General features: G+C 50.5%; 1 protein-coding gene across 4 annotated transcripts in view; it reads left to right on the top strand.

The window, feature by feature from the left end:
* Nucleotides 1-17250, top strand: part of MYO18B (myosin XVIIIB) — a 224209-nt gene that overhangs the window by 133425 nt on the left and 73534 nt on the right. For all 4 annotated transcript variants that reach the window (XM_053669858.1, XM_053669857.1, XM_053669855.1 and 1 more), the window contains one exon: nucleotides 5128-5280. In XM_053669858.1, coding sequence (XP_053525833.1) covers nucleotides 5128-5280 — 153 coding nt within the window. The remainder of the gene's footprint in view (nucleotides 1-5127; nucleotides 5281-17250) is intronic.

A 17250-nucleotide genomic window follows, 5' to 3' on the forward strand; every position in this document is an offset into this window, starting at 1 on the left:
TTATAAATAAAATATTTTAAAATATATTTTATTTTTAAGTGTTTTGAACATTTTTGTTAGATTTATTTCTAGGAATCTTGTAGTTTCTATGGCTATTGTGAATAAAATATTTTTATGTCATCTATAGGCTTCAGTCAAAGATTTTATTTATTTTACTTTTAGACAGAAGGGAAAGAAAGGAGAAAGAGAGGGAGAGAAACATCAATGTGTGGTTGCCCCTCGTGTGCCCCTTACTGGGGACCTGGTCCACAACCCAGGCATGTGCCCTGACTGGGAATTGAACCGGTGACCCTGTGGTTCCCAGGCTGGTGCTCAATCCACTGAGCCACACCAGCCAAGGCAAGGTTAGTTATTGTGGCACATGAGACTACTGTGATTGTTGTGTTCATCTTGTATTCAGCAATCTTGTGGAACTCCTATTTTTTTCATATTTGGTCTGTAGATTCCTTCAGATTTTCCATCTAGACAGTCTTGCCATTTGAAAATAAGAATAGCTTTTCCTCTTCCTCTCCAGTTTTTAGACCTCTTCTTCTTCTTTTTTTTTTTCTTAGCTTATTACATTGGGTTGGGCCTCCAGTATAAGAGTGACTGGTAGAGAAGATAGGGGCTTCCTTTCCTTTCCCACCCTGTATGGAGATGCTTCTAAAGTGTCATCACTTACTTGACATTTGCAGTGTGTATTTGATAAGTAAATCTAATCAGGCTAAATCAGTCTTCTTCTGCTTGTGGTTTTCTAATAGTTAAAAATGTGTGATTGTTGAGTAGTGGCAGATTTTTTTCCCCATAATTGTTGATAATCCTATCACTCATCTCATTTATCCATTAATGTAATATATTATATCTTGGATACTACAGTGTGCCCTGTTAGATTTCCCAGATAAACCTTTCTTAGTCATAGGTTTTTAAAATTCATTGTTCTTTTGAATTGCTAACATTTTTCAGGATTTTTGAAACGAGGCTCATAAGTAAGATTGGTTTGGAATTTTATTTTCTTATACCGTCTTCGACCAGTGTTGTACTAGTCTTGGAAAATGAGCTCGCAATTATGTCTGAAATGATTTTCATAAAATTTGGATTATGTAGTTCTTGTAGTTTGATATAACTTACTTGGAAACCTATTTGGGTCTCCTTTCTTTCAGGAAGTAGGGTGGCCATTTGATTACTATCCTGAAATCATAATTAGCATAAAGTCAGATAGTATTCTCTTCCTTATTGAATTTGGATGTTGAAAATGTCAGTATTTTTATTCTACTTAAAATGTTGTTTAAAGTACATTTAAGATAATATGTCGTTCTTGAATGGCTGCTTTCATTTCATCCTTACCTGCTAAATAATGTGTCATGTCCTTCGTGGCTTCTTCCTTTCACCTGTAAGGTATTTAGAAATTGAGTTTTAAGTTTATTAATATTTGGGATTATCTGGACTGACTTTTTACTCTTGATTTTTAGTTTAGTGTCACTTTGGACACATAACCGGGTAAGATGCCTGACATTTATTCTTCAAAATTGTTGAGGTCTCTCTGCTTCTCAGCTCATGGTCAAGTTCAATAAATTATTTACAAGAAAAGAATCTAGTTATTTTTGAAGCATAGGGTTCTATCCATGACAAGTAGATGGAGCTTGTTAATCTTGTAAGTCAAATATTATACTCAAATATAAAAGCTTAAATTATAAAAAATGTGAAAAATATGACATTTAAAAATCACTTCTGTTAATGTCAGTTTTATCAGTTTAATCTGTTTCAGGGAGAATCCTGTTAGAGTCCCACTGTGACTGGGGTCTCATCAAGTTCTGCTTATAATTCTGTTTTAGTTTTCCTTTTATATATTCTGAGGTTATATTTTTAGCTGCATCTAAGTTTGCTATTGTTTTCTTTCCTTGGCAGATTACAGGTGGTTACTTTGATTTTTATATGTTGCTTCTCCTTGCTTGATAACTGATTTTCATCTTACTTGATTCTACTCAATTTCTTTTCGTTTGCCTGCAAGATCTTTTTAAATTCTGACATGTTGAACCTTTTTCAGTGTGTGAGGTATGTCTATTTCCTTAAAACAGCTGGGTACTTTTTAATCCAATTTCAGTCTCTAACATTTCATAGCACAATTTATTTACATATATTACAGTGACTGATACATTTGAATGTATTTCTGCTCCCTTTTGTGTTTAGTATCTGTTTGTTCACTGCCCCTCCCTTTGCTCTTTGCTCGGCCGTCTTTGGCTTTCGGATGGATTGATAATGGAGCCACCACGATCATGCTGGCTCTGCTGCTGGTTCCAAAGCTACAAACCATATTTCTATTCTTTTGGCAGTCACCATAAATTTTAAGAGAAGTACTAAATTGTGATTTTTTCCCCCCTAAACCACTTTAATTTTCACAACAGTGCTGTGGGATTGGTATCATTAGTTCCCCATGTGAATGAAAGAGGTGACCCTCAAAAGATCAAGCAAGTAGCCTGAGATCATGCAGCTTTTTAGTAGCCCAGGCAGATTCCAAATGAGGGGCATATCACTTGAAAGCCTGTGGTTTTTTAATTGAACGCCATGCTTAAGATCTAGTGATTAACTGGAAGCGTCTTTCGTGCACCATAGTTTTTCCTAATGTTCTAAGTCAGTCCGGCTCCGCCGTTCATTTGCTGTTCTCTCCAAACCTCAGTTTCCCCCTCTTTGTAAAGCGGCTTGATGACCCCCCCTCACAGCCTTTCCAGACCACATTTCTCAAGTGCTCAGAGAGATCGTTGACCACAGACACGCGACAGCCGCCCCCGTCTGCCTTATGATGAATGGCGCAGCCATTGAGGTTTAACTGTGGCTTCCCAGAACAACACTGAGCATTATTTAGATGTATTGGCTAATTATTCACCAGTTTTATCTAAATTCGAATCTTGGTGCTGTCACATGGGAACTTGCAGGATGACATTTATTTCCCATTAACCTAATGAGCCTTTCCCCCCAGCCCTTCCCCCGTAGCAGCTCCTTGCGAAGCGGAGGGTGGCTCAGTCTCAGGTTTTGTTGCAAGTTCTGTTTGCAGTGATTCCTCGGGAGAAGAGCTGGTGGCGGTGTTCTCAGGGCCTTTCTGGCGGAGAAGAGGGTAGAATCCGAGCCATCCCCGCTGGGTGGGCAGTGCGGACATCAGGGGACGTACCCGATGCCCAGTTGCCGCATGGGAGAACTAAAGGCACTTTAGGATGTGTGCAGAGCAAGAACAGACACAAAAATAAGGAACTTGCCAAGCAGGCTGCTTGGGTGCAACCATAGTGAAGAACCTGGGCTCAGTGAGTAGACTGGGAGCTCCGGTTCCAGTAGGCATTGCGGTATAGGGATGAGAGACTTGCATTCTGATGCTGAGCTGCCTGGGTTCAAATACCTGCATAGCCACAGCGTAACTTGGGCAGGTCACTGGCCCTTTCAATCCCAGTTTTGTCGGCTATACTTCTGTTTCCCATGACAGCACGCACCTCAGCTCACCAGACGTGCCCTGGCCTCAGGTGGCTTCTCTCCTTCAGTGCCCCGCCCCACCTGCATGCGGTGCACCCTCCTGCTCATCCGCCAGGACGGAATACACCTCAGCTCCCTGTCTGCACGCATGCAGGGCCTGCTCCCTGGCGCCTGTCCTGAACCGTACCTGGCTGGGTCCCACTAACCAGGCTCTCCCGAGCCCCGTCGCAGCCTGAGCTGGGCCATGCTCCTCTGTGCTTCCAACACACTTTTCTTCAAAGTAAAGAGCAACACCTACCTCTCTCAGCACCATTTTGCTGCAGGGGCCGTTCCCAATCGGGAAAGTTGGTTCCCGCCCTAACTCGGCCGCTTGTTGCCAGCCGGCCGATCAGGGCAGGCTGCTGCCCCTCCATGAGCTTCAGTCTCCTCATCTGCAAAACAGGACTCAGCACTGCACGCCTCGGAGATCCATTACGAGGACTGAATGTGCTAATATCCGGAAAGGGTTTAGAACAGTGTCTGACACTTAGCCCTCCGTAAGTGCAAGCTATTACCATTGTGTAAAGGCAGTAATAATAATGATGTCTGTTGTTAAGCGATTGTCACAGGAGTTAAATGTAATGGCATGTGACAAAGGGGCTGGCCCAGTGCCCGGGCCCCAGCTCAGCAGGTGGGAATGTGAATGTATATGTCTAACGTATTATATATGGTATTACATTATGTGTATATAATCTCCAGCATTTATAATTTAACAAAGCAATGCATCTGAGAACAAGGAGGCCGTATTCGGAGCTGGTGACAGAGAGCGAGTAACGCGTAACCTAAAGCAGTACAGGCAGGTCATCAGACAATCCCCCAAATCCTTTACATTTGTGAAGCACCTGGCAGCACGCACAGTGCTTCTCACCCATTGTCCCGTCTGCTCTTTGTCTTCTCTCCACGGGGGGGACACAGGTTTTTTAACCTCTTCCTTTGCAGACGAGGAAAATCGGGTTCAGAGAGATGACATAACTCAGCCAGCAGGCCTACTGCTAGCAGGTGCTGAGCCAGGGTTTAGAGCCGCGGCCACCGCATTCTTTCTAGAATATTCCAGAGTATTCTGAGCCCCACAGGAAATGGCTGTGCTCGGCCTAGAGACACGCACGTCCAGGCGTGTGGCGGCTGACTCCCAGGGGTGGGGCGTCTGTGCCTCACTTCCTTTCACGCCCCCCAACCCCCCGGTGATGGTGCTGTTCTCTTTCCTCTGGCCCCTGAGGAGAAGGGCGCTGTTGGCGCCTCTCAGAGGCACTAACTCAGTGTGAAGGGAGAGCGCTGTTTGCAGGGGCGACCGCAGTCTTTTGGGGTTTCGTTGTGAGCCCCTTTGTCATCATGTTTCCCAGGGTTTGTTTGTCTGCATTGCTGGGTGCTGGCAGCTGTCACCCCTCTGGTGCCGAGTTCAGGGTGTGGCTTCTTCAGGAGCCCCCGACAGCTGCCCACCTGCAGTGCAGAGCCCGTAGACTCAGGATTCTGGGGGCGGGGAATGTGCTCACCTCTGTAAGGCCCCTCTGTAGGTGAGGAAACCGAGCCTCGGGGGAAAAGGGGCTTGATCAAGGTCACGCAGTGAGAAGCATTATCAGGATTCGAACCCAGAGCACCTGGACCCCGGCCACTGCTTTGCTGTCTTAGCTCACAAGTGTCTTCCCCGGCTTCCAGATCGGCCACCGGGACTTCGACGTGGAGAAGCGTCTCCGGAGGGACCTGAGAAGGACTCACGCGCTGCTGTCGGATGTGCAGCTCCTCCTGGGGACCATGGAAGACGGCAGGACGTCGGTCAGCAAGGAGGAGCTGGAGAAGGTGCACAGCCAGGTGGGTGTCTCGGGCCCCTCGGGGCCGGGCCGCGGAAGTGGGCGCCCACGGAGGGGGTGACCCCTCCCAGGAACGGGCGTGACCACCGTGCCGACCAGAGGTGGGGGACGTTGCTGAGGCTGGGGGTCACGTGGAGGCGGGAGGTGAGGAGGAGGGGCTTGTACATGACCCAGGAGTCTCGCTCCCTCCTTCAGCACTGAGACAGGATGCGTCCCGGGGGGCGTGGGCGGATCAGAGCCCTCGGGCAGAATGGCTGAGTGCGGTGCGTGTCTTATGTGTGTGGGAGCGTGCATTTGTGGGTGTGTGTATGTGTACAAATGTACGTGTGTCCTGTTGACTACCAGGGCCGGTAATAGTGCTAATAATGCGAAGCCTGTTTCTACCAACAATAACAAATAGTAGCCATTTTACTGCCTATTGGCATGGCACTGATATCCATCATAAAAGATGTCGATCACTGCTACCACCCATTCAGGGTTCCGCACCCAGTTGTCAGCAGAGCTGAGGGAGATGAGGCAGGCCCTCCTACCATCATCTGCTTTTCACAGTGAGGTAACCTTCCCACAGTCACACAGCTAGAAAGTGGCAGAGTCGGGATTTGAACCTGGGTCTTGCGGCCCCACCATTCCTGGCTGCCTTCAAGGGGGTCTGGAGCAGCGGGTCTGAGGGCCAACGGAGGCGCAGCCAGGTGGGAGCAGGGGACATCTGGCACGTGCAGGTGTGGTCTGTGCCAGTGCAGACGGCGTGGTCCAGGGTGGCAGGTGCTGAGAGGTGTCCGTGGGTCGGCTCCCACGGGGTCGTGGGGGCCTTTGGGAGAGCGGTCCCAGGGCGGCAGGGCGTGACAAGGCCTCAGGGTGTGGGAGCCCAGGCATCGCGCCCTTGCGGTTTGTGTCACCCCTAAGTCACACACTCCCACAGACAGACCATCACTGAGTCCAGGCGCGGGGAGAGGGAGGGCATTTCCATGTCCCTTCACCACCTCGCCTTCTCAGAGCATTGCCATCCCTCCCTCCTCTTCCTCTGGCCCTCTGTCACGTGGCCAGCAGCTTTTTTATTTTCACAGGTTGTCCTCAGTAACTCAGCCCGTAATCTGTACTTTCCGGACTGACTCCTGAGCAAACCTGTGTTCTTCCTGGGGCAGGACTGTCTTTTATTCATGTCTGACGATACCCATGCAGTCCAATGCACGCACTAGTTACTGGATAAAAATGCCTTCCTGTTGAATTCAATGGTCTCATCCACCCCCTTTGACAAATGAGGAAACCAGGGAACAGAGAGGGTAAGGAATTTGCCCAAGGTCACACAGCCACTTAAAGGTAGAGCCAGGCCTCAAAACTCTGTTTCTGACCAAACCCAGAGGGGCAGTGCTCTTCCCTCTTCCTGCTGGAGAAGCTCCAGACCATCAGCAGGTCCCTGGAAAGGCAGCGGGAGGCAGCAGAGTCTAGCTCCAGGCTCTAGAAACAAGATCTAGAGCTTCCCCTGCTCCTGTCTCTGGGGCAAGTTTCCCGTCTGTAAAAGGAAAGATTGCCCGTAGAGATTATTAGCTAAAGTAGGAAAGCTTTTCTTTATAGAAAACTAAATCCTGGGCTTGAATCAGATCATGCCAGTTTGTCCACTGATGCCTTTTTCCTCTGCAGATCCCCCCCCAGGGCACTGCCTGTCATTTAATGGTCAGGCCTGCCTAGTCTCCTCTGGTCCGGAACAGTTTCTTAGTCTTACCCTGTTTTTCATGATCCTGACGGCTTCGAGGAGCCCTGGCCAGGCACCCTGTAGAATGTCCTCCGAGCTGGGGGACATTGTCTGTTGTGTCTCTCACAATCCTACCAGGTTTTACGCGGTTTTGGAAGGAACAGCTGAGCTGTGCAGTGCTGTTCAACCAGAAGGCACGTCAAGGCCCTTCTCTCTCGACGATTCTGTGATTCTTAGCAGTTTCCTTAATCAGGGCACCCTCTTCTAGGGGAACCACCTGTCCCAGCTCGTCCAGACCTTCCTGGGTCTAGTTCCATGTCCTGGGCAAGCCCTCAGCCCCAGGCAAACCAGGACAGGTGGTCACTCTATTCTTCCTGTCTGTTTGGCCAACCAAGTGGGTGGCAAACCCCGAGCCCACCGGTTTGCCGCGGGTACACAGGGTTACCCACACACTCGGATGGGGCCGGACGCCCAGGGCTCATGCAGTCTCCTTAGCTGGGCCCATGTGCTCTGCCCGCCTCCCACCAAAATATTCCCTACGCTACCCCGCCCAGGCCTCCCCCTCCCCACAGGTGAATGTTCTAGAAAAGGAGCCATGGTGGTTCTGTTCCTTTTTCCTTTTCTTTGTTTAGTATTCATGAGAAGTCTCCCTCTGCTGGGTTAAAATGTGTGTTTTTGGAAAATAGTGGTATTTAATGAAGGCGCCTCGAGCTGAATCAAAGAGCTTCATTCTTCTGAGAGTCCTTCTTCCCAGTCTCCGCATCCGGCTCCTATCAAAGGGAATCCACAGCCTTGGCTCTCGGCTGCTGTTGTCATGGAAATTGGTATAAGGATGGGATGGCGTGGACCAGAGGTCAGGGTACAGTTGCTTTGTCTCCCCGCACACGTGTCCCGGATGCCGGAGTCGGAGCTAATCAAATAAAGCGATGCTGACACTGGGCGCTGCTGCGTCTCCTCTCTGGTGGGTGGCATTTGTCCTTTACCTGAAGGCTCCAGGGACAGAGGCAGGGAGAGCAGACAGGAGGGGGAAGGGAGAGGAAGCTGAGTTTGCCGCTGGCTGCATCTCAAGTGCTGGGAATGGTGCTGAACAATTTCTTTCTTTCATTCATTCACTCATTCACTCTACAGCACCTACTTACCCTGTGTCAGGTGAGGTGGTAAATCGAGCCCTTACATAATGGTAAGACAATTGCAGTCCCCTCCCTCATGAAACCTACATCTGATGGAAAAGAAGACAAGCAAACAATGGTACGGATAAATAGAAATACCCACACCTTAATTCAGGTGAGAGAGGAAGTGAGTGGGGTTCTGGAGCAGGGAGTTGCAAGGGCTCTTGTTCAGCTGGGGTGGTCAGCTACACCAGCCCTGGGGAAGGACACGCCAGCAGGGACCGTCACGTGCCGGGCCTGGCAGGTTGCAATTTGATTCTGAAGGCGGTGAGAAGCCACTGGGCGATTTTGAGCAGCGCGTGACAATCCAATCCACGTTTTAGAGGGTGACTGTTCTGTGTGGAGAATGGGTGAGGAAGGGGCGAGTTCCTGCCCTTAGGGGGCTGGAGGCCATGGTCATCTGGATGAGGTGCCGATGGCGAAGGCCAGAAGGGACGAACTGGGGGTGGGTTTGAAGTGGACAGACGTGCAGGTGGTCTGGGTGGCAGCAGTAATAAGTGCGTTAGAAATACTCCCCAGCACAGCTCTCGGAGGGAGAGGTTTCCACTGTGACCCACGTGCCCGTGAGGAGACGGGCCGAGGGGCTGGTTCACCCAGGTGCACACCGCAATGCGCCGTGTGTGCGAGCTGTGGGCGCAGCAGGTTCGGGCCTGTGCGAGGTGGTTTGCGTGACGCGGGTTCTGTTAACATTGTGAAGTACCTACTGTGCGCCAGGCTCTTCCAGGTGTCTGAGGGTTCCCCGAACTCGACTGCATGTCAGGGAACTTACCCACAGACATCACAAATTTCTGGATCCCATCCCCCACACATTCTTTTTTGTTTGTTTTAGTCTGGGTTGGGATCAGGATTTACATTTTAAAACATTTACACCAAGGGATCCTGATGCTGGTCTTAGGAACAACATGTGGAAATCATGGTCCTCGTTTCTCTCTCAAAACCCGCTTTCTCTGCTCAGTGGCAACACCTCTGTTTTGCTGATGAGAAAACTGACAGTGAGGTTATAGTCAACTGTGTTCAACTGATTTTAAGATTAAATTTTGAGTCAAGAGAACTGGATCCAGGCCTGGCCAGGTAGCTCTGTTGGTGAGAGCATCATCCCAGTGCATCCAGGTTGTGGGTTCGATCCCTGGTCAGGGCACGTACAAGGAGCAACTGACCAATGCATACAAAAATGGAACAACAAATCGGTGTTTCTCTCTCTCTCTCTAACATCAACCAATAAACAAAAAATTAAGAGAACTGGATCCAGCACTTGCTGATTTTGTGACCTTCAACAAATGACATGACCTTCTCAAGCTGTTTTCCTAAAGCTGAGTGGCATTGCTCGATGTCCCAGGTGCCTGTGTGTGGGCAGATGAGGTCAAGCTAGCAAGAGCTTCAGAACTTGAACTTGCACTTTACATCTTGCGAAGCGTGGCTTTGGTGGGTTTCCTACAGAGGCCGTGGACGAGGGGATGTGTTTGAAGGCACCTATTAGATAATTACAGGTGTTCAGCAAACGGTGATTTGGTCTCTGCTCTGGGATGAGTTCAAGGCCAGACTGCAGGGAAAGGAGGAGACAACAAGGTCCTTGCCCTTGAGGGACCGACCTACTGCCCAGCAGGGTGATGAGCGATCTGTTGGCGGAATGTCGGAGTTTAGCCTTTACTTTGGCCGTGGGAGAGGAGCTGGTGGCTTCCGCTGCCTCTGCAAAGATGGAAATGAATTGCTGGTTAGTAAGATGCGCACAGCCCTTCCAGGAAGCAGCAGAGCCTGAAAGGTGGGGGGGAGGGCACGTACATGCGTGAAGTGTATCCCATTTTGCACGAAGTCTCGGGTTAAGAGCGGAGAAGGCGCCATTGGTAATGGAGGCTGGAGCCAGCCTGCCAGTGTTTCGCGAGCCTGGCTGAGCAGTTTGGGCTTTGGGGATAGGGAGCCATAGCCAACTACCTTGTAGAAAAGGGCATGGTCAGCCTGCTTGTAAAAAATGGCAGGATTCCAGCTCTAGCTGCAGCACCGATGGGCAGCAAGCCAGCTCAGCTTGAGGCGGGGAGGGGCCCCTGGGAGAGCTGCTCCCAGAATCCCTGCATGCTGCCCAGGTGGCCCAGACTGTCCATGGCCCCACCACCGAGAATGCGGAGAAAATTATTTGGCTCTTCCTGCCCAGTTCTCTCCCACCTCCGCCTCAGCTCTGTCTCAGTTCCTGTCTGAGGCTTGAGGCTCTGGTGACTAAACACAAACACTCCTGGGGCGAGGTAGAAAAAAAGACACCTCTTCGGGTTCAGATCCTGCTTCTGCTACCTAATTAGCGGTATGAGTTTGGGGCAAGTTACTCCACCTTTCAGAGCCTCCCCTTTCTCACCTGCAAAGGGGGTGATATTCCTAACTTACTGGGCCCACGTAAATGGCCCAGACCATGGCTGTGCAATAGCTTTCTGCATTCAGAACTATGAGGCAACGCGTGAAGATCCAGAGTGCCCCCGGCGCCTCGTCCCGCACACCCGTGTCTGCTCTCAGCAGACTTTGGCTTCTGCGCCCAGGATTTTACGGGGCCTCGTGAAACAGGTAGACGCGGCAATGTGTCAGGTTATCTAATAACACCTGTTCTTTAGGCGCCAATTACTAATTAATTCCCATGGAATGTTTCCACTGGAAACAAACTAATCTGGAGACAGAAGCAATCCCAACAACCAAGATATATAATTGAGATAATCGCTGCGCATAAATAACATCTGTGAGCAGCAGATGCTGGCACCTGGCTCCGGAGAAAGTGGAAGAAGTGTCTGCTCCGGGGCAGTGGTGGCTTTCCTTTTAATTTGATTTATGCCTTCGACCTTCGTCTCCTCCCCAAGGGAAATATGTTACTTGATTTTTGTTCAATCGAGAAGAGTTGGCACTGAGCTCTTTCGTTGTTTAATTAATTCAGGCCGGGGGCTGTCTTCACCCCTTCCTGCTGAGAACAAAGCTGTCACCGACTCTGAGTCACTGTACCCCCTAAATAGCTCTTGAACCCGTCCCCTCCCCACCCTTGTCACACACCGCCTGTGACTCACATTTGGCCTCCTCGCAGGTCTGCTGGCCTCTGGTCTTGTCCAGACCATCCTTCTGCCACCTGATCTTTAGAGACAGAATTTTAACATTTAAATACAATCTGGCCTCTTCGGGTTCAAGATCCATCAGTGGCCTGTCAGTGCCCCAAGGATACGACCCTTAAGGATGCATAGTTAGCTCCTGCCCTCCTGTCGCCCCTGACCAGCAGCTTAGAGCCCCCTGGGGTCCCCCACCCCGTCCTCATCTCTCCACCTTTGCCCACGCTGTGTCCTCTGCTGGGCCCTTGCTTGTCCCCTCTGAAACCTCCTCACCTGGTGAACAGTTGTCCTCTGAACCAGGGTCCAGGCTCATAGACTAGGGTCTCCGGTGTCACCTCCAGCCCCTGGGAGCTGGGAGAGGGCCCCACCTCTCGTCTCTTGATCTCTCGCATTGACCCCTAGGATAGTTAGTACCTATCATTTTATCAAAATTACCCCTTTACTTGTCTCTTCTCCTCTTTACCTTCCAAAGCCTTAAAAGCAGAGCCTGAAATGAATGAACCTATTAAAAGACTTGCCCCCAAATCACAAAGGTGTTTTGAACCCCCAGAGTCTGACATCAGCACCTGGGAGTTGTGAGAACCACCTCCCAGAACTACTGACCGCTGCCAGCTCCAGGCTCACCTCCCGGCTGGAGGCCCCTCTTTAGGGGGGTTCTGGCTCAGCTCCAGGTTCACCCTAGGGGGCCCATCGGGCCTGCTGCGCCTTCCAGACAAGGAACTCCCGGGGCGGTTAGGTAGCAGTCTGCGTACCCCCAACCCCACCCCATTACTGCATGGAAGACAGATAGCCTTTGATTCATCCCCAGTTCCTTTAATGGAGACATTTGTCACCAGGTGTCACCCACGCCTCCACAAGACATTGAAACTAATGAGCGAGCTCTGGACAGACGACCCTGGTGGGAGTCTTTTGTCCCAGCGAGCAAGCCCGTGCTGGGAGCCACGGGGCAGCCAGCCTGGGCATTGTGTTTGAAGAGGCTTTTTCTTTTTTTTTCTTTTTAAAGATTAGGTGGAGTGAATTGATTCAATATTAACATAACCTCCTGTCGGAGGAGAGAAAGCCCAAATCGAATTGGTTAAAACCGTGGTCATCGCGGGCCTGCTCACCCCACAAATACTGACACTCCCAGTGCTGTGACGAATGAAGCAGGAAGAGGCTGGTCCCACTGGTGGGCAGGGGAAGCCGCCTCTGTGTCCCCGCAGGAGGACCTGCTACCACTGAGCTGGAGAGCCTGGCCCTCCAGAGTAACAACATCCACCTTAACAGCCAGGATGCAGACAGCGCCCGCAGCCCTTGCTGACGTTGCACCAGGCACTGAAGGAGTGCTTAGAGGTCATGACCTAATTTTGCCCCCAAACCCATGTGCGTGTAGTGAATTCTACGGGTGAGCAGGGACGTTTGCAGTTTTGGGGGCCCGAGGGTAAGGGTGTGTCTACAGAGAGCACGTGCTCAGTGAGCGAGCAGGGTCGGCTGGGAAGGGCCGCCACTCTCCACGGGAAGCAGCTGGTATCGGGTCCGAGTTATGTGGGAGGGAGCTCAGCGCAAAGGAACCTTACTAAAAGTCACAGAATATGGGGATGGGGGGGTTGGGAGTCTAAAAATAGTACATTTTGAATTTCAAACTTAGAGAAGTTGCAACAGGCAAAGGATTCGTATAGTTCCTTCACCCAGATTGACCAGTTTTTAACATTTTGCCTCGTTTGCATTGTTGCGCTCGCTCTGAATTATGTTTTCTGAATTATTTGAAAACAACTTGCAGATACAGTGCCCTTTACCCTAATCAAAACCACGACAGTCAGCGCCGATGAAGAGCTGATTTCTAACCCAGGGGTCGGGTAATTACGTCCCTCGGGGCCCAGTCCAGCCCCCTGCCCATTTCTTGTTTACTTTTTAAAGAAATCACAGATTGTGAGCTAAGAATGCTTTTCACGTTATGTATGTATTTTTTTGCATTTTACATTTTTTAAATGGCTACATTTAAAGTGGTGATATAAGTACATACGTACAATTTTCCCTCTTGGTCCGCAAAGCCTCACATTTTTGCTCTCTGGCACTTGAACAAAACATTTGAGGACTCGATATTTTCTGCTGACTGTGCGTATTCTGCCCATTGCCCCATTTATGTTAGTCACAGCACTTTCTCCTCCCTTTCCAGGAGCCGGGATGCAAAAGGGCTCGAGTTCCCTTTTCACGATACCATAGAGCCTCAGTCTTTCTTTGTATTTTACAACACCGGACTTTTTGGAAGGTTTGGGCCAGTCATGTCGGGGAGTGTTCCCCCGTTTGGTGAACCCCGTTTGGTGAACCCCAGACTGGAGTTCCTCTAGTTCCGGTGAACTGGACTTGGAACCCCCGTCCTTTTCTGTTCAGAGCCTTTGGGATTTGTGCGGGTCTGAGGGTGATCCCAGGAAAGTGCCAGGCAAACAGGGAGGAACTAATCACCCTAGAGCCAGCATCTCCAGCACATAGCGATCCGGGGACGATAAAAGGGCCTCTGGCCCCACAGGAAGGCTGGTCCTCAAAGGTGCCCGGGGATTCAGGGGAGAGGACGATGAACCAGATGCCAGGCTAGGAGCCTTTTCTCGACTGTCTTCTCGTGTTGCATTTGGATGAATTGTCACCATCTGCATGACCTGGCCCCAAGTCTTGCTCTTCCTCCCCATTTATGCCTACGAGAGTCACTTTGTATTATCATATGCCATAGTTGGCTTATCTTGCTGGCTATTTTATGAGATTTCTATCATTGTTGATCCGTTTTGCTATTGATGGACATGCAAGTGGCCTCTAGATTTGGGTTATTATTAATTGAGCCCCTGTGAACATTTTTTTCATGTTCTGTTATGGGGCGGAGGCATGCGTATGCATTTCTGTAGGTGCACACCCGGAAGTGTGGTACCTCTGGATGATAGTGCCCGTGTTTCTCAGCTGTAGTCGGCACTGACAAGTGGTTTTCCCAGGGTCTGTAGACGTGCACACTCCTGCCAGTGGCATATGAGACTTGAACGTGAGTGTGAGTAGCCGAACGTCCTGGGTGAGTGAGCATAGTGGCGCAGGATGGTGGGGCCGCCTTCCCCGGGGGTCAGTTCAGCCCTCCAGCTTGCCGTCAGTCTCCAGTGTGGGCTTCAGGGCTTTCTTTTGTAAAGTGAGGAAGAGATGAACTCTCCTGGTACTTTTCCTGTGTGTGTATTTTCTGTTTTGCAAAAGATCCTCATTATTAAAGGAACATCGCTGTAGAATGCCTGCTGCCTTGATCCCCACCCGGCCAGGACTCCATGGGGCTTCCCTCATTTGCCCCAAAGTGAGCTCCTTCCCACGCTGGAGAAAGGGATCCACTTGGGGACCCAGGCTTTGCGGGATCCACTTGGGGACCCAGGCTTTGCTGAGCACGTCTGTGGTCACTCTCTGTCCAGGTCATCAGGTCACCTCCTCCTACAGGGGAGGGTCCTGCACACTTGGCCCCTTATCCCTCCCATGGAGCCCCCAGTGTCTGGGTCAGAGACCCACGCTGGGGAGAAGCCAGGGGGCAGCTGGGCAGTGGTGGCTTCCTTAGGCTTGTTCGGGGTTTCAATGGGCGGCATGGGGCGAGGGCAGCTCAGGCTGCAGATGCGCTCAGTCTGTTGACCGGGCCACTTAGTGATGCTCTGAGGTGACTTTGTGGCCTGGCTGCCCCCGGGGCATGCCTGTGGAGCCTCCACCTTATGGGGCAAGAGCTGAGCAAGCTCTCGGTGGCCCCTAGGGGCCCAGCATCTCGTGGGCAAACAGACACGGAGGCACACGGATCCTGTGCTGTTCAGGGCAACAGTGGGGTGCTGGATCAAAGGGGTGCTGGGATATAATACAAGAGTGGGGTATAAATGGGGTGGAGGCAGGGAGGACCTTTTATGAGCATCTTATCCCACTTTTCTAAGTTTGGGGTTTTTCCTTTCTCTAGAGAGTATCAGTACACCCAAATCCATTGCCACCAGAGGGGACACCATGAAGGAAATGTTTGAAGTCTGTTCAATCATGTAGGGCCTGGCCAGTCCTTAGGGCTTATAGTAAAAAAAATCAGGAAAGACCCTGGCCCCCTCCAAGAAGAGTTAAAGCAAATAAAAGGAGACCTGCTTTACTCGGAAGGTGGTAAGGGCACGCCTCGGGGCTTATAAGAAAAAGCCATGGATTTAAGCGAGAACCCCATCCTAGATCCAGGATCTGGCCCCATTCACCATTTATTAGCTGTGCGACCTTGGCAGGGTCTCTGAACTTCAGGTGCCTCGTCTATACGACAGGGAAGACAATATGTATTTCATAGAGTTGTAACATATTGCAAATTAACACGTGCACGGGAAGCATTAACAGAGAGTAATGATTAGCCCACTATCAATGAGGATTGTTATTACTCTGACGAGGATGGAAACAATAAATACTCAGATGCATCAGTAAGTGATGGCCCTCTGGCACAGTGTAAGGACAGTCACAGAGAGTTTGAGATCAAGGGCACATGGAGGAGCCACCATATGGTCCGAGGAAATTTCCCTTTGGAGCCACTGTCATCTGGCTCCTGAGCCAGCAGACAGGCCAGTGGTGGACCTGGCCTGACAGTTTTAATGCGTTTGCATTTAGCAAATTTGTTGGCTCTCGGGCTGCCTGTAGTCTGAGATGTTGGCGATTCCCTCCAGGGAAAGTCTTCCTGCTGGAGGTTGATTTTGCCCTGCTAGGATGTCAGGGCCAGGGATGTATTGAGATTGGCCACCAAACACAGTCTCTCAGAACAACACCCCCCAGCATTTGCACTGCGGTGGTTTTTAAAATCCTCCAGGTTGTTCGACCAGCCCCGGAAATCCATGTTCTAACCACTCTGCCGAAATATCCGTTTTTCCTCTCCTCGTTTCATTCCATATGTCAAGCCAACTCATCTATAGCTTAATAAGAAGTTCAAAGCAAACATTGTACCCAGGTATTTAAAGCCGGCAGATGGCTTCACATAGGAAAGTAATGCTATTCATCGGCTTGTAGTTGACGTATATGTGATAGGAATCTCAATTGCCCTCGCACTGAATGAACGGACGTGGGTGTTGGGGAGAGAAAGGCAGAGATGAACTCAGCGATAGAGAAAGACTTGTGTGCGGAGGGGGCTGTGCAGTGGCCCAGAAATCATCTGGAGTCTCATTGATGTGAATCTGACCTTGAGCAAGTCACTTCCCCTGCCCAGGCTGCAGTTTCTTCCTTTGTAACAAGACGAGGGCTGACTCCGCCCTTCCAGGGCTGTTGTGGGTGACGGTGACGATGACCATCCAGCGGCCCACACGGTCGGTGCTGAAGGAACCTGGTGCCCTTGAACACGTGGCAGGGGACTATTTACCTGTTGGGGGTGGGGTCCAGACACAGACTTGGTAAACGATAGAGGGTTGTTATTCTAGCCCGGGGTTTTGGACAGAGCTACTTTCATTCACCTTTTGGCAGAGTAGCATCAGCAAACACTGTCAGCAGCGGTTTTGAGTGTTCGCTCCACGGCCAGCACCGTGTATGCACACTCTCCTCTGACTTGCTCGGTCATCCTGTATGGAGGTTCCAGGTAACAGCAACCCAGCTCACATTGGTTCAAGCAGAAAAAGGGAAGTTACTGGCCAAAATATTTTAAAAATTCTGAGGTTAACACTGCCTTCAGGCTTGGCTGGATCTAGGTGCTCCAGCGACATCATTAAGAATGTGTCCTCTGCTTCAGCAACCTCGATGTCCCCCTTGTAGTCTTAGGCAGTCTCTTTCTTCTCGGTGGGCAGGGGGCCCCCAGGCACTCCAGGCTAACGTCAGCTATACTTTTATCCTTCAACCAACCAGGACAGCCAGCAGGAGGTGGGGCTCTGATTGGCTGATGCTGAGTCAAATATGTCTTCTCGGGGCTTGAGTGGGGAGGGTCAGCCCCATTAGAACCACATGGCGGCTGGGCACTTCTCGCAGGGAAGACGGGGTGGATGCTGCTGTCGAAAGAAGGTTGAATCGGTGCTGTGTAGTCCCATCACCAGTTTCCCGCTCCCACAGAGCCTGTGGTGGGCCCGTCCGTTACA

The sequence above is a fragment of the Artibeus jamaicensis genome, unplaced genomic scaffold (assembly GCF_021234435.1).
Source record: "Artibeus jamaicensis isolate MK-2021 breed Jamaican fruit bat unplaced genomic scaffold, CSHL_Jam_final contig_525, whole genome shotgun sequence".
NCBI classification, from domain to species: Eukaryota; Metazoa; Chordata; class Mammalia; order Chiroptera; family Phyllostomidae; genus Artibeus; species Artibeus jamaicensis.